The sequence below is a fragment of the Phalacrocorax aristotelis genome, chromosome 2 (genome assembly GCF_949628215.1).
Source record: "Phalacrocorax aristotelis chromosome 2, bGulAri2.1, whole genome shotgun sequence".
Taxonomy (NCBI): domain Eukaryota; kingdom Metazoa; phylum Chordata; class Aves; order Suliformes; family Phalacrocoracidae; genus Phalacrocorax; species Phalacrocorax aristotelis.
In genome coordinates, this window is record NC_134277.1 from 20,445,913 (window position 1) to 20,472,302 (window position 26,390).

General features: G+C 37.5%; 1 protein-coding gene across 1 annotated transcript in view; it reads left to right on the forward strand.

The window, feature by feature from the left end:
- PIP4K2A (phosphatidylinositol-5-phosphate 4-kinase type 2 alpha) overlaps window positions 1–26,390 on the forward strand; it is a 119,322-nt gene that overhangs the window by 61,108 nt on the left and 31,824 nt on the right. The window contains exons 2-4 of the mRNA XM_075082663.1: window positions 5,477–5,574; window positions 6,722–6,818; window positions 24,184–24,336. Of these exons, the coding sequence (XP_074938764.1) occupies window positions 5,477–5,574; window positions 6,722–6,818; window positions 24,184–24,336 (348 nt within the window). The remainder of the gene's footprint in view (window positions 1–5,476; window positions 5,575–6,721; window positions 6,819–24,183; window positions 24,337–26,390) is intronic.

The window sequence follows — 26,390 nt, forward strand, 5'->3', positions numbered from 1 at the left end:
GTTATCCAGCCTTGTTTTGCAAGAGCAATCTATTAGAAGCCCATAGGCTTGCTTTCATAAGCATTAACCTACCAGTAAATGAATTAACTGTGTCTTGGAAGAAGTCTGAGGCCCTGTCAAAATGGTGTCTCCATGTCTGAACGAAAACTACTGTCAGATATTTTTTCTCTTCAGAGCTCAGTGCAGGTTTCCTTGCCAAAGAAGAAACTGAGATGCAGAAAGTAAACCATGAACATAAAAATGTCAGAACTGCTGGTGGTGTTAAAAGTTCAATTCTATTTTTAGACCTCAATAACTTCTTTCTTCCAAAGTCTCTTCCACTCCCACTTCTTCCAAAATCTGTGTTTAAAAATACACAAATCCATGAAAAATGCACTTGACTTTCTCTGAGTAACAAGCCAGTGGTGTAGCTTGTTTGTCTCAGCAGATCAGGCTGTTGTGAATTGGCTTTCAGTTCAGAGAGTTGGGAGATAAAGAGCTGATAAGAAAGTAGCACTTCAGCCCCATCCCAACATCAGGAGGAGCAGGGATTTTCCCATGTGTGAAACTGCCAAGATCCGTAACTGCGACTGAGATGTTTTATCAAGCCGTTCAGTGTGAAAATGCTGTATCCCTCCCTAGGTTCAGCCAGCGAGTCTGACTGGCTGATATGTTAAATTAAAAGGTAATTGTATTTATGCTGTATATTAAAGCTGAGATATTAAGTACAAGAAACCATATACAGAATGAAGGCTTTAAATAAGAAGAGAGTTTCAAAAGGAACCACTAGGCATTTCTGAGTAGTCTGCATGTGATTTGTGATGTGCCTGGGATGAAATTTTGGACATTGTACATGGCTTCTTCAATTTTGTATGGGGTTTTTTGTTTTTGGTTTTAATGAATAATACCAGCTGTAATGTGTTACACGGGTTCCTTCCTGCAGCACTGTAGTGATAGGCATCAGCTTGTATCTGCTGGAGAACGGGATCATTGTTCTGGCTCCTCCAGCTAAACATGCAATATATGCAGTAAATTGCCTTTATTATATGCTGCTTAAATATCTCATTGTCTGCTTTGCATACAAGCAATTTATTGCTGCTTATGTTCTGACAGAATGAAAACTAATGTTTAATTATGCATTGCCCTAGTAATGTGGTGTTTAGGGTGAATGTATCTGAATTAAATAAGGGCCATTAATAATGCCTAACAATTTATGATATATTCATTGCTTGATTTCAAATCATATAAATTAGAGAAGCTTATTTGAAATGTCACCAATATAAGATGGCTTTGTGGGAACACCTCTCTGTGTGCTAATTTCAGAATCATTACCAGCTGAGTCTTACTATTTATTCAATGTCCAGTAGGCTTTTATTATTCCCTTATTTGCAGTTTAATTACAACCTCTGTTTTCCTGACAGTGTGAATTCAATCCTAAACCTGCAGGAACAAAATGAGTTGCAATCAGTTGGTTTTTGCCTGAAAGCCTCCTTTTGCTTCGGCCCCCTCCCAGCTGCCATGACTGAGCCACAGCTCCGAGCCGATCCCTACTGCCACCATTTTTTGTACCATGTGTTTAAAGGGGTGATGCCAGTCTTACGCATTTAAAATTGTTCTTCCTTAAAGTTCCTAAGTCATGAGGGATGTCTCCATCTCACATAACACCTAGTTTTATACCAATATCATGGAAGGTATTTGAAAATACCTTCCCTTTTTAAGTTTCTGGGTCACTTGTTCATGTGTGCATGAGTTTACAAATGTTACTAATAGACATGAGGTACTTATAATATGCATGGTTACTGTGCAACTAAAATCTTAGTCATTCATATTAAATAATCCATTCTCTAAGGCTATTATATGGGATTTAAATTCCTCAAAGATATAGTAACCATTGTCTTTCAAATAACAAGACAAACTGCAGCAAAATTTTGTGTTGGCAGCAACAAATCAGGGCAGTGAAAATATGTACATTGCAGGACTAAAAGAACTTTATTTCTCGGTATGATGCATGTGGTGTTTATTGTAGAGATGCTACAATGTTGGTTCTCTTAGAAGTAATTGTAATTAAATGAGTGTTTGATCCTGAGACCTCAGCAGCCAGTCAGTCCTCTGTCCAGTGAGGTCTTTCTGCTTCATTTTTGTGTCATGATTATCTCTTGTGGGAAATTATTTCTTGTTCATGATTGTGTTACATTCAGAAGCGCTCCTTAGAGGAAAATAGATATTTCTTATTTTTTATGTAATTATTATAGCTATTGTAACACTGTTTCTATTGTAATTGGGAATACTGGACTTTCATCCTCACAGTCACATTTCATTTGCTATAGCTAAGGGAGCTAGCTGTATTTAATGGGTAGCATGGAGATGCACATAATACTTGGTGAAGGTATCACATGCATCTTAAAATTTTGTCATGCTTGACTTTCAAATACAGAAGAAGGGAAATTTTCATCTAAGATGGACTGGGAGGCTCAAAATGTCATCTTCCTGTTTCATATTTAGTGTCTTTCAGATGTGACTGTTTCTTTACATGGTGATGGTGAAGTGGAGACTTGATCCCTCTGACCTTTCCCCCTTTTCTTTTAGCTTTTCAAGAACTGTTTGCGGGGGAGTTCTGGATATTGTTTCTTCTCCCTTCCCCCCACAATGTGGTTCTAGTTTCCACCAAGATCTAATGACGTGGGTATTCCTTTCTGTTTTGTGTGCACTTTCCGATCTGGCCTCATCAAATCTGTCCGAAAAATGTACTATTGTGCAAAGAACCAGACCTTATACTTGAAAGGTTTAAATTAATTAATGGCCTGTGCTGATGGGACATGCCATTACTCAGCTAGTGTGCTATACCAAAGGTCATTTCTACTGTGTTCATCACCTGCCTTTTTTTACCCTCTCCTGCCAGAGAGAAATTCCCGAAAATATTAGAGAAATTGCTTTTATACACCTCAGACTTGAATGAGTCTCAAACATGGATATATGTCCTCCTCACCCCGCTCAAACCCAACCCTCTCCTCCTTCCCCCCCCCCCCCCCCCCGCCCCAAAAGAACCCAAACCAAAAACCTTCTGTTAGCCCGCATTTTCCGCTGGATTCGTTTGGGGGGTGGGGGGGCGTACATTCATATCTTGTAGGGCACTTCCTGGGAGAATTATTTTGGAATTTTTGTTTAGAATAAAAGAATCTCTAAAGTATGCATATACAAGGACATTTGGCTGTTAATCCACTCTGTAGATGACATTTGTAAGGCCTACAGGCACAATTAAAACTGCCATTATAGCACAAATTCAAATATTCACAGCATGAAAGCATATCTATAGGTGGGTGTATCCAGGGAAACTTTACATCTGTAAATTAAGAAAACTGAATGCATGTGAAAATTCAATCAATACAGTTTTGATAAGCTAAAATCCAAATTTTCAAGCAAACTTGCAAATTGTAGATGGGTCATTTGAAGAGGTGTGAATTCAGTATTACTGACAGTATTCAATGGAAGATATTCTTGGGGTCACTTCTGGCTAGAATGGAAATGCTTGTAGGTCTGTTATCCCTATTTCAAAAGTAGAATTTGTTGTACAATCTGGCAGTCTGAGAGACGGTAATTCCATATAAGCAAATGTTAAGTTTCATATCTCTGCATTTAGATCTACTTGTCTCTAGTTTTATTTGTACAACATCTATACTAGTTCTGCAGGCTCATGAATCTGCCCGGTGCTTTCAGGGCAAGACTAATATAGGGTGGTATCAACTGTGGTAAAGAACATGTATGTTAGATGTAGTGATTTTCAATCAATGTTTTGTTACTTTATGTCGTATTTAATGAGGTGTCAGTATGATTTATTAGGTTTGTGCAGCTGTGTTTTCAAAGACTTACTGGGGTTTCTTCTCTCTCTCCCTTTGGAAGGAGGAAAGAGCATTCTCCCTAGAACTCCAAGGAGCAGAGCACATTCAGCCTGTCCCAAACATCTTTCTATTTCCTTTCCTCATTCTGCTATATAACTGCCATGCCTCTATCTAGACCTTTTCAGGCGTTTCCAAAGAAGGATTCTCTAAAGTAAATTCAATAGATTTTGTAGGTTTTCATGTGGGCTGCAGGGATCTGAATAATAAAAATGAGACATGGCGGGGAACATTACTGAGACTTGAAAGTACTAAAAGGTGATGAGGCCATCTGACCTGCCTGCTTGTGTTGGTTGCTTTCCTCTGTTTAAGAGCTAAAAGGCTCCTCACTGTTTTCTTATTTTGTTTAACTTCAGTTCTGCAAAATGTCATACTTGCGCTTGAGTGCGGTTTTTCCCTCCCAATATTTATAGCCTAAAGCTGCTTCAGTGGAGGTTTCTCCAAAAGTCTCTGTTAGGCAGGATAGCATTTACAGGCAACTAACAGCTTCCTAACTGGAAAACAGTATTGGATAAATAGTGCTAAGAGCAGAGGATCACCCCTATATTGCTATATCCTTCCCTTAGCGTGCGTTTGTATTCTTGTAGAGTGAATTTTCCCCCTAAACTCTGTAGAAAACTGCTGAAGCAAAATGTGTTCTGCATGAGCAAAAATATTTGACTGGGTAAATTGAGATGCATGACCAGGATGTAGAGCACTGTAAGAACATAGGTAAAATGTATGTCATGGGTATTGATGACTGTTGTTGTAACGGGTATCTTGTTTGTGATTTGAAAGCACCATTGCAGGCTTATTATCTCTGTTTATCATGTTTTAGTTAAAATTTACTAAAGTAAATGCAATAATAAAAACATGCCTACAAACTAGGTAAGGGTAAAGTTGTCCACACTTTATGATAAAGATATAGCCAGAAGTGGATTTCAAATATGTATGAAAAATCCTAATTTTGAGAAGACTGACAATACTTATTTCAAAACTAGAAAGACTAGGTGATCCCCATAAATGTAACAAAATAAGGACAGCCTAAGAACTTGCTTATGCACCTATTTCTAAGCAAAAAATTTTGCTGTTTAAATAGTTTTTCCAACTTGAACAATGCCTGAATGCTGTGACTTGCAAAAACTCGGCTGAGGTCTGCACTATTGGAAGAAACAAGCCTCTGCTTATTGAGCCCAAATTGTGTGCATTCACATGTACAGACACAGACATATAAAACTAGCTTGTAATCTGCAAAGGTGAATAGTTGCTTGAAATACAGAATTTGAGTTATCTTTGGAGAGTGTAGCTCAGCTGATGAAACAAGAACAGTGTGTTGGGATTAAAGACTGTTCTGCTGGCATCCTCATTGACCTTCCATAAACAGTGCACTCCAGGTGTGCTTTGAAGCACTTTTTTCCTGAAACTAGCATAAATATGGAATGCTGCTTCTTCTTTTCCAAGGTGTCTATCTTGTGATTGCATCTAATCTGGAAAGAATAAATCTGCTTTTGCATTCTTTTACTTACATGCACAAGAAATAGTGGACTGAATGACTTCTCATAATTAAGACACATGCAGCATCTTTGCAAAGACATCAGCAACTAAATGTATTCTTTTTTCTGTAGATCAATGAACTGAGCCATGTTCAAATCCCTGTTATGTTGATGCCAGATGATTTCAAAGCATACTCAAAGATAAAGGTGGACAATCACCTTTTCAACAAGTAAGTACAAGCAACAATTCTTTGCAGAGGTGGATAATGGCAGTTATATTTTTATGAATACCATGAACTCTGTTATTTTTCACTTGATGGGACTGAAGTTTTGACGATTAAGTTAATCCTGCAATAAACATAACCATCTGTGCTGTTCTGAAAAGCAACAGCAGGGGCTGCTGGGTAGTATTTTTTCTTCATATGATATATTATTGCCTTATGTGTATCTTACATATTGAAGGTGATCCTTTCTTGGTCTGATTATGGCTGATACAAGCATTTATTTGGGTATTTTTAAAAACAAATTCATGTGCATGTATTAAGTGAAATATTGGAACAAGAATGAGAATTTAAGGCATATATAAAAGCTGACTCATGTTCAGCTTTTTATAATCCATAATATGAAATCATATTAGTCGTATAGATGTTCCAAAAGTGTTAAGATCATTTCATGTAATACCTGTCTTTTAAAAATACAGTGCATTATGAACAGCATGTACAGACATACAAAACTGTTAATGCTGTTTTGTATATAACCTGAACTTTATTCAAGAATATATTTGGAAAAAGGAAGAATTCTGCTACTTTGGGTCTTCTGTTCTGTGGCAAAGGTCAAAATAACTTCTCACATGTAAGTCTGAAATTAACAGGAGGATATTAAAATTAGCCCTGTACTTAATGAGTCCAGTTTTCTTGAAGCTTTGGCTCTGTCGGTACTTTCTGATGACAGAGATGGTATAGTAATTCTTGTGTAGCCCAATCTAAGATTTCACCTCTGAAGTAATTTTAGGACAATGGGAAAACATTGTTTTCTGCTTTTGAGTCCAGGTTCCAAAGCTATCAAAATATGTTTGTGTATAGTTGTGTATTCCATCCATTTACGTTGTAGTTTGTTAGAGACATGTATAAATTCATTAAATAACTTAATAATTATTAAACATTTTAATAAATTTATTAAACATTGTAAAGAAAAAAAACCAGTGTGACCCAAATCTCATTGAGTAAAAGAAAGCATTAGAAGAGAGATTGTCAATCCTCTTCTTTGTATGAACAGAATTGAGACATTCTCAAAATACTACTAATACTCAGTAACTCATAAGAGTTACTTATTGCATATGCAGGTTAACGAAGTTGATTTGGTTTTCTGTTCTTCCAGAGAAAACATGCCAAGTCATTTCAAATTTAAGGAATATTGTCCAATGGTTTTTCGTAATCTGAGAGAGAGGTTTGGAATTGATGATCAAGACTTTCAGGTAAGTTTGCTTTCAAAACGCCTAAACTGGGGATGTGTACAGATTTTAAAGCTTAGTAGTGTTGCGGTTGTGAACAAACAGGCCAGTGTGCTGAAGTAAAGTTTTTTTCATAAGTTGGAGGAAAACTAAAAGAAAAGGACGATGTTCTTTCTACTCCTTCCCCCGCCTGCAAGCAGAACACTTCTGTTTTACCTCTTTGCCTGCCCTTGCTGTCTTCTGGTTCCTACCCTTCTATCTTTAGTTGTCCTTGTTTCCCATTAGAGTACCTCCCAGTTATAAGCCATGCTATTAAAGCTGAGGGGTGATACCTCTTGCAATAGGAAAAAAAAATGTCTGGACACTGCTGACAAGAGATGTTATATTCAGCTGGGTCACTTAGATAAGAGTTGCTTCAGTGGTGTATCTATGTGAGCTGAAACGGCCACGGCCGCCTTTTTTCCTTTGTGCTCTTTTTGTTCAGAAGAGTGTGACCTGTGGCCCACCAACTTCATGCTGCTTCATAATGTCTCCTTTTTCCTGTTGTTAAGAGGATCTGGAAGCAAATAGTTTGTGTAGAGCAGATACAGCAAAACAAGAAATCGCTCTGGATTTGGCAGGGTTGTTCCTTGCAGTCAAAACTTCTTTGTCTTCGCAAAAGGAAGTTTTGAACTCTGCTTCAGTCTGATTTGCCAATACTCACTGACATTCCCTTTTCCATTAACTGTTCTTAATGCACGCTATTTCAGTCACAGGGATAATTCCTTCTGCAGTCCCGCTGTGGGATGTCTTATCCAAAAGAGCACTTGGTGTGTAACCCAGCGCTGCTTCCTGTCGTGCGCTCTCAAACTATTTTGATGTGGGCTGCAATTGTATTTGTAGCCTTTCACTAAGATGTGACTTAGTGACTCTTCACTTAGGAGAAGATATTTAATAAATGGTTTCAAGTAGCTAAACAAATTGTACCAAATGTGTTTGTCATAACGCTCCCATTCTTGCTCTGTTGAGCAGATGGAATACTGCAGCTGAAATCTACATCTAAGTCCTTCAACCAGTTTTTCCCTTTTCAATATCACGCAATGTGTTAAAAGTGCATAATGGGTTAAAACATGTTTGCAGGAGTGTATACAGAGATTAGGTTATGGATCTCGATATACAGCCACTGTAACTTTGGTAAGACATTTTGCCAGGAGGTGGGAGAAGATGGTTGGGTTGATTTCTCTTGGTAGAGCTGTCGTGATCCAATCACATGATTTTTCATTATCCTGTTTACTGAAGAACTATTTAAGAGGAAATATGCCAAGATGCAGGCCAGCAGTTGAAACAGTTATATCAAATTGCATTCCTGGTTCAATTTTCCTGATGGACCGAAGAGGATCCTGTTCGAGAAGTTATTTGATCCCTTTATATGAAGGCTTCCTTTTATTTGACAAAGGAAGAGGATCAGTGTGTCAAAGAGGAAGGACATGTGATTGCTCCTGAACTTAAAACGATGGTCTCAGCTCATGCTTGATATCTTTTAGAAGCTGGGGTAATGACATTCCTAGGCAATCCAAGTTACATTTCAGTAAATATATCAGAAGACAAGATGCTGTCATTTGTTAAAACTGGCAAACCTAGCATAATAAAAAAATGCTGCATTCCACAGCACTGGGAAATGTTTTCGTCTCCACTACTGTCTACAACAGAGATTTGTTTTGTAACTACCTTATACTGCTGTTTGGATTTATTAATAACAGTGATAAAACAGTGTTAAAGAATTGTCACTAAATAAAATGTCCGTATTTTCAGATTAAAACCAAAAATACTTTTTCATAGCTGTGTTTTCTGGTCTTTGACAATGTAACCGAACAACAATCCAAAAGAAGAAAATGCAACCACATCCTAGTTTTTGATTCAACAAAATTATGTAGTAGTTAGAAAAATTCTTCAATGCTATTTAGTATTTCAAGTATATTTAGCAAAACAGAAGATAGTTAATATTAATTTTGACCCAAGGGAAGGTAATGTCTGCATTCACTATTCTTTTTTTCCTCAATCCAAGCAGTTTATCACTCTGAATTCTTATTCTACTGGACTGTTCTGACACAAATAAAAAAAAAAAACTGCTCAAAGCTGTAGTGAGTAGTGTATTTTAAACACACTTTTAGAATTAAATTAGTTTTACTGAAATACACATAAATGAAAATTCAAGTCACCCCATGTGTAAGAAGGATTATCCTATTAAAAATAGAGGTTGCTTTCATTTTAATGTTACATTCCCTGTGATTTAAAAACGAAATCTATTTTGACAAAGGGACACTTACTATATATGCCTTTTTTCAGATAATCTTTGTCTTCAAGGAAGTTGTTCCAATGAATATTGGTTAAAATTATTGCCTTATACTCAGAGCCAAACAAATTGCAAAAGCTTGTTCTGTATTCAACTGAGGGAAAGCTTATGGAAGAGATAGAAAATAACTTTCTCTAGATAGTTTTTTCTTACATAATGATTTTCAGCAAGGGAGTCCTAATCAATCGAGAACAATGTCATTCCCATTACTGAGCAAGATAGGATTGGTTTAGATAAATAAACCCAATTACCTTGTTCATTAGTCAGACACATCAGTTTAAATCAGGAAGAACATTGGTTTTAAATGTTTGTTTTCAGAATGTTCTGCAGATATCCTTGATGAGTTGTTCCAGAGGGCAGATAGTGCTTACTCATAGGGAAAGGCTTAAAAAAACCCCTGCCTTATGACAAGACTTCAGTAGTGTACAGTCTAATTACTGGTCTATAGTAATTTTAATTCTTGACAGTGTTGTTCAGTGTGTACAGTAATTTTGTGGACTGCTTACACAGGCTTAGTTCATATATGAAATGGTTAATGTAGGGATCTTCTCCTACAAAGATCTCATCTCATCCCTGAAGAGAGATTTAAATCTCAAAGTACAAGTTTTTTTCTACAAACAAGTCCGACTTCAGAGTCGGGGGAATTCCTTAAACTGTATATGGTTCATGCCTTATAAGAAGCCATTTCTAAGTAGTGGCAATTACAATTGCTATTATAGACTCCGTGCCTTCACATGGTGAAAACCAATTCCTTTTTTTGAGGTATCTTTGGTAATCTGTCTTATATCTATTTGTTTTTGATGGTGTTGATAGCTGGTTGGGCATCTCTGAGAGACTTTTTGATTAGTACTGAACTAGGATTAAAGTTTCATGGAGATACATGTGTGGGTACTAATACTAAGTGGGGTTTTTTGTAATTCATTATTATGGACAGCAATTTGGAAAATATAGTATGAAGCTAGTTAAAGCTTGAGTTTTATTCAAAGGTGGTCTATAGGAACTTGTTATGACAAATTAAATCTTCAATCTAGGTTAAGGAACTTTGTTCTTATGACAAAAAAATCTTGTATTAGACCGTGATCTTCCTTCTTGTGATCACATATTACTAAGATAGTTATTGTGTCAAATAAAAAAAATGATCTGGCTGTTCTTTCTTAGAAAGGGGAGCACAGGTGATAGATAGTTAGTCAGTATGAATCAAAGTTGCATTTGAATAATGGAAAAACCACTTATATAGACTATAAATTATCAAAGGGAAATATGATTATTGTGTTTTGCAGTGTTGGACGTTACAAGTAAGTACATATGGATCTCAGATCAAAGACAATTTTTTAAAATGTCAAAATAATTCCCCAAGCCAGAGCATTAAAAAATGACAAATTTTGCCTTGATAGGATAAACTATCTTGACCTTGTTTTTTTAGTGTCTTCTGTTTCATTGAAGTACACCTAACTCTAAGATCCTCCTAATATTCCTAGCCAAAAAAAAAAAGATTAGTAAACACATGTAGTAAGGTAAATCCCTCACAGTCCTAAACTTATTTTTTATATCTGTGTTCTAGTCTACAGAAAGGCTTCTTTTTTTCTAAAATATATGGGGTAGCTCTGGTAACTTTGGAGTTTCTTTTCAACTTGGTTGACATAATTTCTTATCTTACATAATCCAAGAGTACTATTGTGTCAGAAGAATTACAGGAATAACTTCAGTAAGAGGCAAAATCATGAGGGATTAACAGACAAGTAGCTAATTTAACACCCCCCAACAAACTCTAGAAAAACATGATCTAATACAGTTACAAATGCTGCTGTTGCTCTGGAAAGGGAAACTTTACTGTGCTCCAACACATCTGTTCTTGTTTAAAGTTATTGCTGAATCCCACATCTGGATTCTGCTAGGCAAAAGAGGGAGACTGGGTTTTTAACCCAGTAAAATAGAATTGCTCTTACCAGAGGACACCAATGTCCCAGTGTACCTAATGAGCCTTCTACTGGGGATGAGGGAGAGCACAACTGATTTTCCTTACAGTTTTAGTACTTAGTGTAATAGGAGGCATGCTCAGATCTGACTTTGCCTGTCTGCAGGAGCAGTTTGTAGAGGATCTCTGTATAGGACAAAATTCATAAAGAACTTTTAGCAGATGATCTGTAAGATCTTGTTAATTTAGAGATGCTTATTATTTCTCTATGTGCATTTTCCATATAAAAGATTGAAATATAAAATCAAAATTGAGAATTCCTGCTTTTAAGCAATTTCCCTAATAGCAAATTCTTGTAGGTTGACCCTTTCTGGATGGCAAAGCCATTCTATCACTCTCCCTTCTCAGCTGGGCAGGGAGGAGAAAATATAATGAAAAGCTCGTGGGTTGAGATAAGGACAGAGATCATTCAGCAATTACTGTCATGGGAAAAACAGACTTGACATGGGGATATTACCAATCAAATCAGAGTAGGATAGTGATAAATAAACCTAAATCTTAAAATACCTTCCCCCCCACCTCTCCATTCTTCCTGGGCCCCTCTTCACTCCCTATTTTCTCTCCTTCCTCCCCAACGGTGGTGCAGGGGGATGGCAAATACAGGTTGTGGTCAGAACGTCACATGTTGTCTCTGCCACTCCTTCCTCCTCAGGGGCAGGACTCCTCACAGTCCTCCACAAACTGCTCCAGCATGGGTTCCCCATGGGGTCACAAGTCCTGCCAGCAAACCTGCTCCAGCGTGGGCTCCTTTCTCCACAGATCCACAGGTCCTGCCAGGAGCCATCTCCAGCGTGGGCTTCCCATGGGATCACAGCCTCCTTCAGGCATCCACCTGCTCCAGCGTGGGGTCCTCCACGGGCTGCAGGTGGATATCTGCTCTGCCGTTAACCTCCATGGGCTGCAGGGGGCCAGCCTGCCTCACCATGGTCTTCACCAGAGGCTGCAGGGGAATCTGCTCCAGCGCCTGGAGCACCTCCTCCCCCTCCTCCTTCACTAACCTGATGTCTGCAGAGTTGTTTCATATATTCTTACTCCTCTCTCCAGCTGCTCCTGCTCTGTAGTCCTTTTTCCCCTTCTTAAGTGTTATCCCGGAGGAGCTACCACTGTTGCTGATGGGCCTAGCCTCGGCCGGTGGTGGGCCTGTCTTGGAGCCGACTGGCATTGACTCTACGGACATTGGGGAAGCTTCTGGCATCTCCTCACAGAAGCCACCCCTGTAGCTCCCCTGCTACCAAAACCTTGTTGTGCAAACCTAATACACAAACCATGTGAACTCAGTATCTTTCACTTCTCCTGACATGGGTGTCTCCTTACACTTTGTCTCTTGTAGCTTTCTATACAGAAGGATTTATAGCTTAGACTTTAATACGGCATCCAATAAATAATGCAAATTCTAGGTTCATTTTTCAGAAGTCAGCCTTTAATATAATTTTCTAAGTATCTGAACTTCATATCACCAAAATTCTTGTCAACCTATGAATATTTTTACTCATTTTCTATGACTTACCCAATTCTTAAGAAATCATATTAAGAGCTTAAAAACTATTTTACAATCTAAGGTGATGTTTCTTCAGATAAAAATATTAATTGGAGCTCTCTGCTGGTGCTTCTGCACTGAAATTCATGCCTCCATTTATTGCCCTTTGGTTTGGGAAGGAGCAACCCACCTCTAATGTCAAACTACATACAACGAGGTCAGCAATAAATATCTTAGTAAGACCTATGTTAGGAGTTGGATCTTCTTCCTAAGACATGATCCTTTTCATTGAATGTTTAATAAAACATATTTTAAAAAATCCTGGAAGCAAGAACTGTCTTGAAAAGAAAATTCCTGTGCTGGTAATTTTAGCATGGTAAGACTGTCAGCACCTGAAAAGTTCCTGAGCTCATCTGTCAGATGAGGTACCTATAGCAGAGTATGTAATTTGTGAATCCCAAATGGACATTGGCACCAAGATGTTCAGAACTGCTGATGTCTTGTTTGATGTGAGCACAGGCAGTAGTGGTAGTAAGGTGTTTGAGCCAGCTCCACTAACAAAATGTGGCATTTGTGGTCTCTCCAGCATGTAAAAAATGAAGTTTGCGATCTGAATATTACATTCCTAGGATTTGGTACCTTAAGTTTGAGGCCAAACTTAAGAATTTAGTGACTGTGGGACTTAACCTTTGTATGGCAACAGAAGTCTTAACCTCCGGTTTCTCATAGTCTTCCCTAGAGAAAACATGTAATTTGCCTTGCTTTGGGCGGTTCCTTGCCTAAACTAAGTGTCATGCACAATTGGGTATTCAAACAAGAAAAAGTAATTTAGCCTGTGCTGGCAATATCAAAACAATGACTTGATGGGCACTTCCTGAGCTCTTATGGAGATTGTTGTTGAAAGTGAGGCATCAAGTCCAAGTTTTGCAGGGCTGAAGGAGAGAAGCTCCCAGAAAAAGAGCCCTAACTCTTTCCAAAGCAAGTGCATGCCTTAAGCTAACAGCTCCAACTCCAGACCTACAGTCTCAGTAGGACAACTTGATTTAGGAAAGAATCATGTGTTTTATTCATTAAACTCTCAGTTGACCAAGTCAAGGAACCCATAACCTTCCTCCTGGAAGGATAGCTCAGTGCAAAAAAGAAAAAGTTGGTGATTTGCCTTTCTTTGTTTCATGTCTTTTACCACAGTAATCACTCCCTGAATACAATTTGCTTATAAAGATTCATAGATGTTTAGAGTGTGTACACCCGCATCCTGACCAGGTTATAGAAGGGACTCAATATTTGACAGGTATGGCACAGGACCAGCGGTGGTCTGTTTTCATCTTTTGGAGGCCCCATGACATTCACCAGTCTTTTGAGAGCCCGCTTTTGAGCTGGCAGGAAATCATCATGCAGCATCGTCCATACAGCTGCAAAAAGCAAGGGGTGGTCATACCACTGAATGTGCTTGTAGCGTATGTTACCTGTCAGGTATACTTTGCTATGTGCCAGACTTCTTCAACAAAAGTCAGTGTTGGAGATCAGTGTCTCCTGACCATGTGTCCTCACCAGTGTTTCCAGACATGAACCTGCTCAACGGCAGTGCTAGAATGCATGGTGCCAGCGTACAAAGTAAAATCCAAAGTCTTCCCTACCCTTCCCTGTCTGACAAAACCAGCCATCTCTGGGTTTGATGCTTCTATTGTTACATTAAAATACTAGCACTTTACATTTCTTCTCTCTAGAAATCACTGGCAAAACACTGCCCTGAATACCATCCCAGAGCTCGGCTCTTTGTTTCAAATTACAGCAAAGAAACATTTGGAGCATCTATATCCAGTAGGATGACACTGTGTCTCTGAGATATGCTTCTTAATCAGTAGTCCAGGTCTAACTGATCCACTTCCTTTGTTCCTGAGGTCTTGTAAAAGAAAAAAGGTTGAGGGGAGCTGCAAGCTTGTCTTCATGTGAAGCTGTGTATGGGCCAGGCAGCACCACTGTAACTGCTGTCAAGAAGAACAGCCAGACCACGTGTACATAATTCTCTAACACTGATGAACCACTGCCAGGCTTTTCCACTGACCTATGATTTCAGTCATCACAGAGCATCATCTGTGCACTTGTTTTTGACTATTTGTTCATGCAAAGCTTGCCCAGAGGCACTCTTAAATAGCCTGGGATGTGATCTGATTTGTCTTTAGGGTACGTCGGTCTTGTGAAGCTCATTTTAGCATTCCACGACTTTTGGATGAGATCACAGTACCAGAAACCATTTTTTTACATTTGTCCAGACATTGCAAAATGGGAAAGATTTAAATCAGTGCGAAGCTGTTAAGCCAGTTTGAAAGATTACTGTTCTTCTAAAGCTCTCCATGCTTTATCACCAGAATTTTCCTATTGCACTTTTTCTCTTTTTTAAGGAAAGCTCTGACTCAATGACAACTTTTATTAGGTTCCCTTTTTAGATTAGTTACATGAAGTATTTTTATTACATCCAATACATAGTTCACATGTTCAAAGTTTCTAAAATATAATATTGTCTGCTAAAGTAGCAGTTAGAAAACAATGACATTTACATTAGACATGTAAGAGAGTAGAATGAGCTAATTAAATTGACCTTTAAATCTCTCCACCCTCTTGGAGGCTGTGGCTAATCCTTGGCCTCCCACTGTGGAGATAAATATCTGCGCTGCGAACATTTTAAGCAAAGTGGGCAGAGGAGGAAGAGCCTCACCAGCAGTCTTTGAAGATGAGGTCAATACTTTGCCAGCTATTAATATAGCTTGCAATTGGGGGGGGGGGGGGGGGGGGGGGTGAGGCATGGCAAGCTTTTCCTGTACTTTAGTGGCTCTGCTCCATGTATTTTCTCACAAAAATGGGTTTGGGGGGGGGGAAGCTCCAAATAGCTTAACTTGTTGCTCTTGGAAACAACCAAAGTCTCTGTGCAAGTCAGTTTACTTTATTTCATATCTGGTGTTGGTATAACTAGCATTATCAATATCATTAGTGTTACTTAATTATAATAGGCTGCTATTTTTATTTACCAACATGCAAGGTAGAAATAGATTTCCAAAGGATACAGCATTAGATGGTGTTTTAGCTGGCATCTAAGAACTCTTGAGGATGCTTTTTACAAACTATTTGGCTTGATATTTTGTGAGTTTGATTTTTAAAATGCTGATTATTGTGGGGCTTTATAATAAATAAAAATTATGTAAATAATAGATAATTAAATTGTAACAATCAAAAATTAATTGTCACCGAGAAATATTTCATGTAGTGAAAACTTGTAGAAGGTGCAAAACCTGTCCAACTGGCAGAGTGGGATAAAGACAAGGATTTTGTACACAAACCACTTTGATCGTTTGATATGCTGAGCCTGTCCAAATGAGATGCCTTTTAATACGGTCAGATGAATAGTTATATGGATAAAAAGGAGTGCAGAACTACTGAGGGGAAGGCTGCATTCAGGGAGGTGGTAGTTCTGAGAATGAACAAGAGGTCAAAGAGGACAAGAATTTAGCACTTGTGTGAGCTCCTGACTAGGAGGAGTAACTGTACCCTTGGGTGGATAAATTGGAAAGTATAAAATAAGACCACAAAGATCCCTAACTTTTTTTAACATCTGTTTATTTTATACCTGAAGCTAATACTATATGTGGTTTTAGTGCTAGTTATCTTAAAAAAGGATGTTGACAGTTTGGATATAGAAAAATTACAAAAAAATGGCACCAAAGGCATTTAGGGACATAGAGAATGCCTTGTGGTGGGAGTGGCAGACTTTGACCTGCTGCACTTGCAAAAATTAGAATTGAGAAGTTGTATGTGAGTAGCCTTGCGGAAAAACAATACTATATACTTTAGGAAAGAATAAATAGGAATGACCAGAAAAGGAAATAATTCAAATTCAAAATTAGACTTACCTTTTCAGCAACACAAATGATTAAATACTAGAAAATCTACCGTGGTGAATCTTGATCTTTTGAAGTTGAAAAAATCAAGACACTTTTTCTGGAAATTGTACCTTGACTTAAAGCAGAGATTGGAGTTCACTTTAGAAATGGCTGGGTGGAATGAAATGGCTTCTGATGGGTAGTAGTTGTGTTGGATTCTAGTTTATGAAATTCTGTTGAAGGCTCCAGAAAAGCTTCTCTAAACCTCAAAGAACTGTGGATCGGTTCCTAAGAGCACCTGTGGACAAAAATTGTCTCCTTACCTAATGTATTTTTACTGTGGGAAATCAAACTCTGTAGAGATTGCTGAGAGTTTGGGAAAGGGATGCAGAGAGAAGAGAGTAGGTCTATAGTAAAACTAAATAATATTTCAGTTAATTTGCTGAAGAATATGCTGTTCTTAGGTGAAATGATGACATGTAATTTACATGTGCTGATTAACTGTATCAAGCACTCTTTGGGAAATGAAATGCTAGTGAATGGTGTAAGTGGTATAAGTGGTGTAGCTTTTATCCATTTATATTTAAAGCTGTATTTTTATTATTTTATCAGAAATTCATTGTGTGGGGTGGGGCAAATTCCTTGATTTGTAGCTTCTCAGCACTGACAAGCAGATGAGTATTTCTGGTTGCCTGCTACTCAGTGCAATATAGGTGATATTTTTTATGTTGATTTGTGTAAGGGCAGTGAGACTTCCAGCCAGTGATTTCTCAGAGGGAAATTATTTGGGAAAGAGGGGGAGGTATGTGAAAGAGAAATTTATCTCAGAGAGATATCTCTGAGCTTGGCATGTTAAATGTGTCTTTAGTTGTATAAGTAATTACACAAGTAATTTAGCATAGTCTTTAAATGACCTTATAAAAGTATTCACACTTTAAAAGTACAAAACCTTTTCTTTCTCCTGAGACCAAAAAACCAGCAGGCACAAGATTAAAACTTCACAAATGAGAAGTGAATGGGGAATTGGCAGAACATGCACACTCGGAGCGGGAGACTTGCAGTGAGTTGCTAAGTGAAGCTGTTAAGTGGAACAGGGTATGTGTGGCTGACAGATGTTTTAATTGTGCCAGAGGACCGAGGCACACCGTGGCGGAGTTGGAGAAGGCTGGGAAAATCTGAAGGGGACAGGGCACTGTGACACTCTCTTCTTTTTGTGCTCACTAACGCTATAGTATAAGCAGATGATTTTTTTAAAACTTATTACAATTACTGAACCAACATTGTACAGCTACATATGTGCTCCACTGGTTCCTGACACAATGTGGAAGTGCTATGTAGTAGCAGTAAGTGATGGTAAAAGGGTGGTTAGATTATCAAACCTGTATCTTTTGGAGGGTAAGAGCTGGGTGGGTTTTCATCCGTATCTGAAGGATATCCTCCCTGGTCTGGCTTTGTGGCTCATAGATCTGTGCTAAGTGAGGAGTGGCTCATTTCCCATCTGTTCATATTCCACTTAGTCTTCCCCTAATTAAGAAGCAGAGCCAGAGGGAATTCAATCTGTATTTTCCACGATCTATCTCTGTCTACTGTTTCCCCCTCCCTCAACCTTGCTTATGTTTTCCTTTTGGAAAAGGGAGATGCTTGAGTTTCATTCTTTATTTTCTTTCCAGTTCCGTACAGACCCCTCACCTAAGAAGGACATATTGTTGCTGGGGATGGTGATGGGTCTCTCTTAGCTGTGTTTAGTGCTGAAAAAGGAAGCAGAGGAAGAGCCTTACGCTGCTCTCTTTACGCAAGTTCAAGCAGTTTTTCTTCCCAGGCATTTCTGCATGGATGTCTATAGTACAATTTGTTTTACTCACTTTTTATACAAACCATTACTGAAACATATCTGTGTTCTGGCAAAAGTCATTTGGGATCACAGGAGTGTTTTACCATGTACTGTCTCACAAATCTGTATTGGCAGTAAGAGACAAGTCTATACAATGCATCTGATAGCAGTCTGAACTATAGAGCAGTATAATTCAAATAAATGCATGTTTTTAGTCTGTCTGATGAGCACTAGTACATGTTTCTTGTTATTGCCTGCATTAATATAAAGGTGATTGACTTAAAAGCTTGGATTAGATAGCCCCAGAATAAGTTAAACTTTTTTTACTTATCTACAGATGTCTAAAATCTGATTTTAAAAGAGAAAACACCACTAACTTCCGACAGTCTTTGTGGTGTAAAGTGCGTATTTGACATTACACATGGTGTTACTCATATTTTTGTCTAAGACTTCTTACCAGTTACAGGTTTACTAGTGGGTGTGCTTTCAAGAGGCTGAAGTGCAGGACCTTCTTAGCTATTTGAAGATGTCCCTGCTTGCTGCAGGGGGGTTGGACTAGATCAAAGCTTCCTTCAAACCTGAACCAATCTATGATTTTGTGTGTTAACTTACGAGAAACATTTTCCAACAGAGAATCTCTTCACTTCTAATATATTTGCTACCAATTTGTTAGTACTTGGCAGGGCTGAATGGGGCACAAAATGCTTTGATTTATACTTAACAGTGTGTCATGGTTCAGCCTCAATTGGCAACTAAACACCACGCAGCCGCTCGCTCACTCCCCCCCACCCCTGTGGGATGGGGAAGAGAGTTGGAAGAGCAAAAGAACTTGTGGGTTGAGGTAAGCACAGTTTAATAATTACAATAAAATAATAATTATAATAATGATTATTATAATAATGACAATAATGTTAATATAATAAAACGGAAAAGGAAGCAAAAAAAGGAAAAAAAAAAACACAGAAACACAAGCGATACAACCGCTCACCACCCGCCGACCGACACTGCCCGTCCCCGAGCCGCAATTGCTCTCCCCTCCCCCGGCCAGCCCCTCCCAGGTAACATACTGGGCATGACGTTACAGGATATGGAATATCCCTTTGGTCAGTTTGAATCCGCTCTCTTAGCTGTGCCCCCTCCCGGCTGCTTGTGCACCCGGCAGAGCATGGGAAGCTAGAAAAGTCCTTGACTAGTACAAGCACTACCCAGCAACAGCCAAAACATCGATGTGTTATCTCAACAATTTTTTCATGCTAATTTCAAAGCACAGCACTATACCAGCTAAAGTGAAGAAAATTAATTCTATCCCAGCTAAAACCATGACACAGTGTTGGGTCAAACAGGTAAGTTAGCTTTACCTACGTTAAAAGAGAAGGATCTTAGTGGTTTTAAAGTATTTTTAAATAGCCATATTGTTTCCCCTTTGAAGCCCCTAAACTCTTCCAGTTTGATCCTTTCAGTGAAGCTGCTCCTTGATCTTACTTGCTAATGATGACTTACCAGTGCAGGACAATTCTTGTCATCTTTTTATTTCATGATTCATTGTCATGATCAGGCAACAGTAGATGTGTTTTATTAAAGACCAATTTCTAACTGTAAACAAATATACCTAGTATAGTTGAGACATAAGATACTTTGCATCGTACCTACAAGCTTTACTTTAGAAGGAATTTGAACTTTTCTTTGCTCACAGAAGTGAGAGTTAACTGTTACAGACAAAACTGTCCACAGACAAAACTCAGCCATGCTTTTATTAGCACAAGAAGGTGGGAATGCAATACTAGTAATCAGCATGGTATGCTGTAATTAGGGTTTTGTTCAGCTTTTTAAACTGTACTTAATTAATAAACTTATGCAAGTATCAAAATAAAGCAGAGCAAATAGTAATATTAACAGTATCCTCCATGTTCCACCTTCTTTCAGAGTTCAAAGGAACTACATTCTGTATCTGAATAGATCATTATATTGAGAGAGTTGTCACAGGAATGGAGAGTAAAAATAAAGTGTTGAAGAGGTTTAACTAGGGGTTGTTTTTATTTTAACCGTATTTAATGTTTAAACATCTGATCTTAAGCTCTAATTTATTATTAGAGTCAGAGTATTGTAGAGAGGGAATTTGGGTTACCTGTGCATGTATGTAAAGGTGCTGCTTAGCATAAAGTTGGTTGGTGTATTCTAACAAATTAATATGCAGGTGGTAAAATGGTAGCTGTATGCATTCTTAGTTAAGCTTGAATAGATAACTAGTAATGAAATAGCCATCTTCTAAAAAAATAAATGGATCACCATTTCTAACCCATTAAAGCATTAAGAAACAATAAAGTCTGTGCTAAGTAATTATCTACAGATGTATTATATCCTCTTGTTACTAACGTTTTTGGTTTGATAGTTGTATTTGCAAATGAGCTTGTCATTATAGTTAGCAATCAGGCAGAATTATTTTCCATTAGAAAAGCTATTGCTGGAAAAAAGAAGAATCAGTAAAAAGTCAGTGACTTTACAAGGTTTCCTCCAGTTGATTTAAAATATTACTATATTTATTAATTTCTATTTGAATCTGACTAGTTTCTATATTGTTTTCTGTCTAGCCTGAATTGTAATGAAAGAAGCATGATTAAAGGAGTGTTAGTTGATTCATTCTCTTAGTGTAACAGCTGTTATTTCTTTTTAAGTCAGGATTTCTTTTTTTCTATGCTGTCTATATTTTTAAATGCACCAAGCATAATATTCCATCATGGGGAAAAAATCTGAATAAATTTATGTTTGTTTTGATGGGTTGCTACATAAATATATACTAGATATTGCTAGTTAATGATGGGATGAAAGGAGATTCCTGGGAAGCAGGAAGAACTTTATTTTAAGGCCCAACACTTTGAAGAGCAATCCTGTGCAAATAGTGCTTTTGAAGACAAAAGGAGACAAATTTTAAAAGAGCAGATGGTTATAGGAATAGCATTTAGAAGGTTTGAAGTAAAAAGTGGTTATTTTTGTCCCTTTCTGGCCACAGAATTAGTAACTGAGCTTCAACAACTGAAAAGTCCAGAGAAGCAGCATCTCGCATATGTTATATCTCAGTCAAGACATTGCTAGCAAGATATTTCATTCATACCAAGTACTCCCAGGTCTGAATTTCACTCAAATCTGACAAGTCTTTTGGTGAAGAGTGTTAAAATACACCTCAAGAGTATTTGAAATTTTGGAAACTAATGCTAGTTCAGGTCCTCCCTAACATCTTCTCTCTTTTCCTCCTCCTTCAGAGGTTCAGTGGCAGACTAGCAAGTACACTATTTTGCAACTTTTTATAGCAAAACAACTTAAGTCTACCCCAGGTTAATCACTTTCAAGGTTTATACCACATGGCTGTAGTTTGAAGACTAGGGTTCTCTGGGAAAAATACGTTCAGAAAACCGCAGCTACTGCTTTATTGCAATAGCCTCAGAATAACACACCTTTTTCTGCTGGGAACAATAGCAAATAATTACCCAGTAGCCTTTATTATTGCTAACTGAATTACAGCCTAATAACTTAGTAGTAGTTTAATTCACTACATACACTAATGATTACCCATGCTTTAGCCTTTTTCAAAATTAAAAATAATTATGCTACATCATATTTTCTAGTTTGTGATGAAGGTAACTGAATTTGCACAATTTTTTAAAAACTTCTATTATCAATTCTTCATCTTCATATATGTCCTGGCAATAAAGCCAAGTCCTGACTCTATAATAGAGAGAGTTTCTACAGAGGATGGTTTCCATAACCAGTTTGAAAATTAATGGAGTACTGGTATCAAGTGTATCATTAAGAAAATTCAATCCATTTATGATTCCTGTTCTCTTGAATAAACTTCATAGGTACATAAAAACATTTCAGTGGTGGGAAGTGAATTTGAACAGGAAACATCTGAAAAGGGGTAAAGAAAACTGCAATAATACTTAAATTCCCTTTTCTAGTATCTTCAATACCATGTGAAGTGATGGTGTATCAGGACTCGCATCCATTAAAATTGTTGACATTAGTAATGGTTCTAGTTCATTGCACAAGCCTAGAAATTTACAGGAAGAAGCGTGCAAAGATTTATTTCTCCTACATGTCATAATTAAGGTTTTCATTCTAATAAGACCTTGTAGAGCTGTGTGCTTTTAGGTGATTTACTATTATTCCTCCTACTCCTGAGTAGTTTAGTTGAACAAAGTAACCTTGTGGGAAAATGTTTTTATTTCATATTAAACTGCTTTCAGAAAGCATCCCACATTTGGGATAAGATTTAACTCTGCTGAAGGCCTGTTGAAGTCAATGGGTCTCCAAAATATGGAGACATAATTGTTATGTGTTCAAGTGTCTTCTTAAATTGGGGTTATAGTTGCCCTCATCTCTTGGTTGAAGTTGTTACTTTATAATAATTACTGATCCTCTGTCACTGGGGTTGAATCTGCATGTCCAGCTGCTGCTGAAGTCCATAATGCTTGTGAACAGATTCATCAATGGTAAAACTTCCAAATAAGACATAGCTTCTATAAAAATAAAATTTCGTGGGTTTGGTACCTGGTTGTGGTAGACTGAGCCTATTTGCAATTACTTTCTGAAAGCATCACATCGTTCTTCCAGTGTAAATCTGTTTAGTTCACGGTGCCTTATCAAGCCACACAAACACGTCATATTCTGTAGCTGCTGGAGCTGATTGCTATTTAGGAATCTGCAACATTTACATTTATATACAAAATTTTATTAAAACTTTCTGTGAAAATGGCTTTTCTTCTAGTAGGGAGATAGATACGCTACGTGAGCATGGAAGGGGGAAGCATATTTCAGTTTAGCAGCAGCTGTTTTTGCTGTATGGTACAATGAGGAACGATAGGAGGAGCTGGGGTTTTCTGCTACCAGTAGGGTTATACTGAATCAGTGCTGCAAGTTTATTTTATAAACATAGAAGTGTTCCAACTGTCTGTAATTAACTTGTTTAACCTTCTCAGAGTATGGTCGATTTTTATGGAAGTACACATGGGGTGTAAGAACATCGTTGTGTTTTCTCATGGCAGTGCTATTGCTGTTACTACTTATTTTTTTAAAAAAATAATGGTGTGATTCAAGTATGTAACAATTGGCATAAACTGTTACTGGTAAAGAAGGATGTTTCCAGCCAAAAGCGAGTTGCAATGTTTTGTCTAATTTATTTTTACTGTTTTTAAATATAAAGAAATCTAATCTGGATATGTCTGATTTTCTGGAGAAAAAAAAAAAAACAGAAGGCTCCTCTTCCTACTGTTGAAGTGCAAGTAGTCTCAAGCTTCAGTCTAAAACTGGTCACTAATCTCTAGCAGTTTTTCTTCTAACTACTCTACAGTCATTAACTAATCTTCCCTTCTTGAGTCTGTAGGAAGGTGGGTCTATTTTACAAAAGGAGGTACTGTCCGTAACATTACTTGCTTAACTTTAGGTATGAAATCGTTGGAATAGCTCAGCTCACACTGGCTCAAGAGGAAATCCTGCTCAGTTTTAAAGTGATACTGTTACTACAGATGAATCCTCTGTTTGTAGTTATTGTTGTGCAATACAGCGTTCCTTTTGGATTTTTAATTGCCATACATTTTCTTTGCAAAAGCTGGTAAATATATATGTAACAAGGTACAATAAATTCGCATTCAGTGTTGAGAATTACTTTTGAACTGCTGATGGGCAATACCTTCCCCCTAACATTCTTTTGTTCCCAGAATATTTTTGAAGTGATTTGTCAAAATAACATGGTCTGTGATTACATGGATTGTAGAATTCAGCTCAGTGCAGATGTACTGAAAAAGATTAAACAATGAATGTGAATGGTTGATATTTGTTGTAATTAAATTTGCATATTTTTGTCTGATCTGATGCTTTTTTTTGTTTGTTTTAAATCAATTGACAGAATTCATTGACAAGAAGTGCACCCCTTGCCAATGATTCCCAAGCACGGAGTGGTGCCCGCTTTCATACGTCTTACGACAAAAGATATATCATCAAAACTATAACAAGTGAAGATGTAGCAGAAATGCACAACATACTGAAGAAATACCATCAGGTAATATACTAATTATTATCAGGGTGTAGGATCTCTTCTTAGCTATTATAATGCCAATCTTTTTTAGAGTGTTAAAAGTTTTAAATTATGGAAAAAGAGTCACTTCAGACTTTTTCCCTGCATGAGCAATGTCTGCAATTCACAAGGCTGCACTTTTCTATATATCTAAGCTACCTTTAAGTAAAATGATGCGTCTACATGATACAGGGATACTAACTTGGAGCCCATAAGCTCCTTCATCTTACTAGGAAGATGCTCGCTGTTTCAGCTAGTGGACTCCCAGGCTTGAAGCTCCTTTATTCTGAGCTAGCTTGGTGATGTCTGTGTACTTGTGTATGAATGGTGCAGGTGACCTCTTTCTTCCTGCTCTGATGACTCAATGTTTTATGTGTTTCACTAACAACGTATTTCAAAAAATTAATAAGTTGTATTGTAGGAGAAATAAAATATTGGGTATCATTTAATGTAACATTTCTGCTGATAAAGAAGCAAGTTTTGCCCTGTGAATTTCTAGGAATGACATTACAATCAAAAATGAACAGTGGAGTTCCCTCAAATCAGCCTTGATATTGATCATACTGTGCCAGTGTATAATGTGTGTGGATGGCACGGGGAGGAACAGAACTTAGGAAATACAAAAAGCCTTAATAAAATCAGTGCTAATTTTCTTAGCTCCAGATCTGTCTGAATAAGCTCTAAAGCTGTGTGAACCGCAAAAATATCTCAAAATCATCTAAAATATGATACCCAAAAGAAGGGGTTTTTTTTATGCTTCTTTACATCTTCCTGCTCACTTCCGTGGACTGGGATTTCAGGGAAAGACTTTGGAACATCCAGGGTTGAGGTTTTTTGGTTGTTGTTTCCAGTGGTTTATGTCGTGTCTTGCAATGTTTAGTAATTTTCTAACAGCTTCAACCGATATATAATAGGAATATCAAACTCCAGTTTGAAAGCAGCACTGGGTGAATATAAAGTACTTAAGCTTGACTTTTTTTTTTTCCTTTTACCTTTTTCTTAAACACTGTTACTTTTGTAAAACCAGTTTTAAAGCCATCTTTTGAGGTGGAAGGGGAGGCAAAAGCATGATTTCAGGGTGCTTGGGATTGAAGGTATTGCCAGCTATCTTTGTGGTGCTGCTTGGCTGTCTCCCTCTCTGTTTTTCCTCTGCTGAAGGGAGATCTCTGAATGCCGTCCAAGTCCAGAGTAGCTTGGGAAGCCTTCAATGAATTACATACAAACTCTCTTTTCTCTCTGCATGTTGTTCTCTGTTTAAATAAAATGTAGGACTACCATGTGTTTGTTTCAATGTAGATAAATATTGTCACTATCAGAAATATTCGTAAGACCATCTTTTAATTACAGTTTTACTGGAGAAGTTTTAAACTTTTATCTAATGGTAATTTTAGGGTTATTATTTATTAGAGTTTTCAAACTTACAATTTTAGCTTTGATTTGAAAGGGGTTTTGATCTGCGAAGCAGTACAGCAGAATTAAAGTTTTAGTCCATTTCTGATTTGGCATTGGAAGCTAGTATTAATGATCCAGATTTTGAGACTTAATCCAGCTGAAAAGTCATACTGCTTTTCATCTCCCTTCAAGAGCATCAGTGAAGGCAGTGCTAACGTGAATGAACTTAATCATTTGGAATCTTTTTTCATTAATGCTTTAAAACATCAGGGTTCATAATAGGATAGATTACAAGAAGTAATGATCTGAAAGTTATCCGTACCAGGCATCTAATTTCACTTTATACTGGAAAAACATCCATATAAGAAGGCTCTCATTGGTGCCTCCAAAAAATTCATGAAGATATGACTTGTATTTCTTTTTGTCTCAGAACTTGAGAGCACTTTACAAAGCATTGTAAATGCAGAGGAATTTACGTAGAGAGGCAGTTTAATAATTGGACTTTTTAATGACATAAATTGATTTCACTATCTTCAGCAATGCGCTGAACAAAATAATTTTAATTAATTAAAGAAAATCTAAATTAAATCCCACTAACTCTGGTGACGGCTGATATCATGTCATGTGTGTTGCTCCTGGAAATCGAA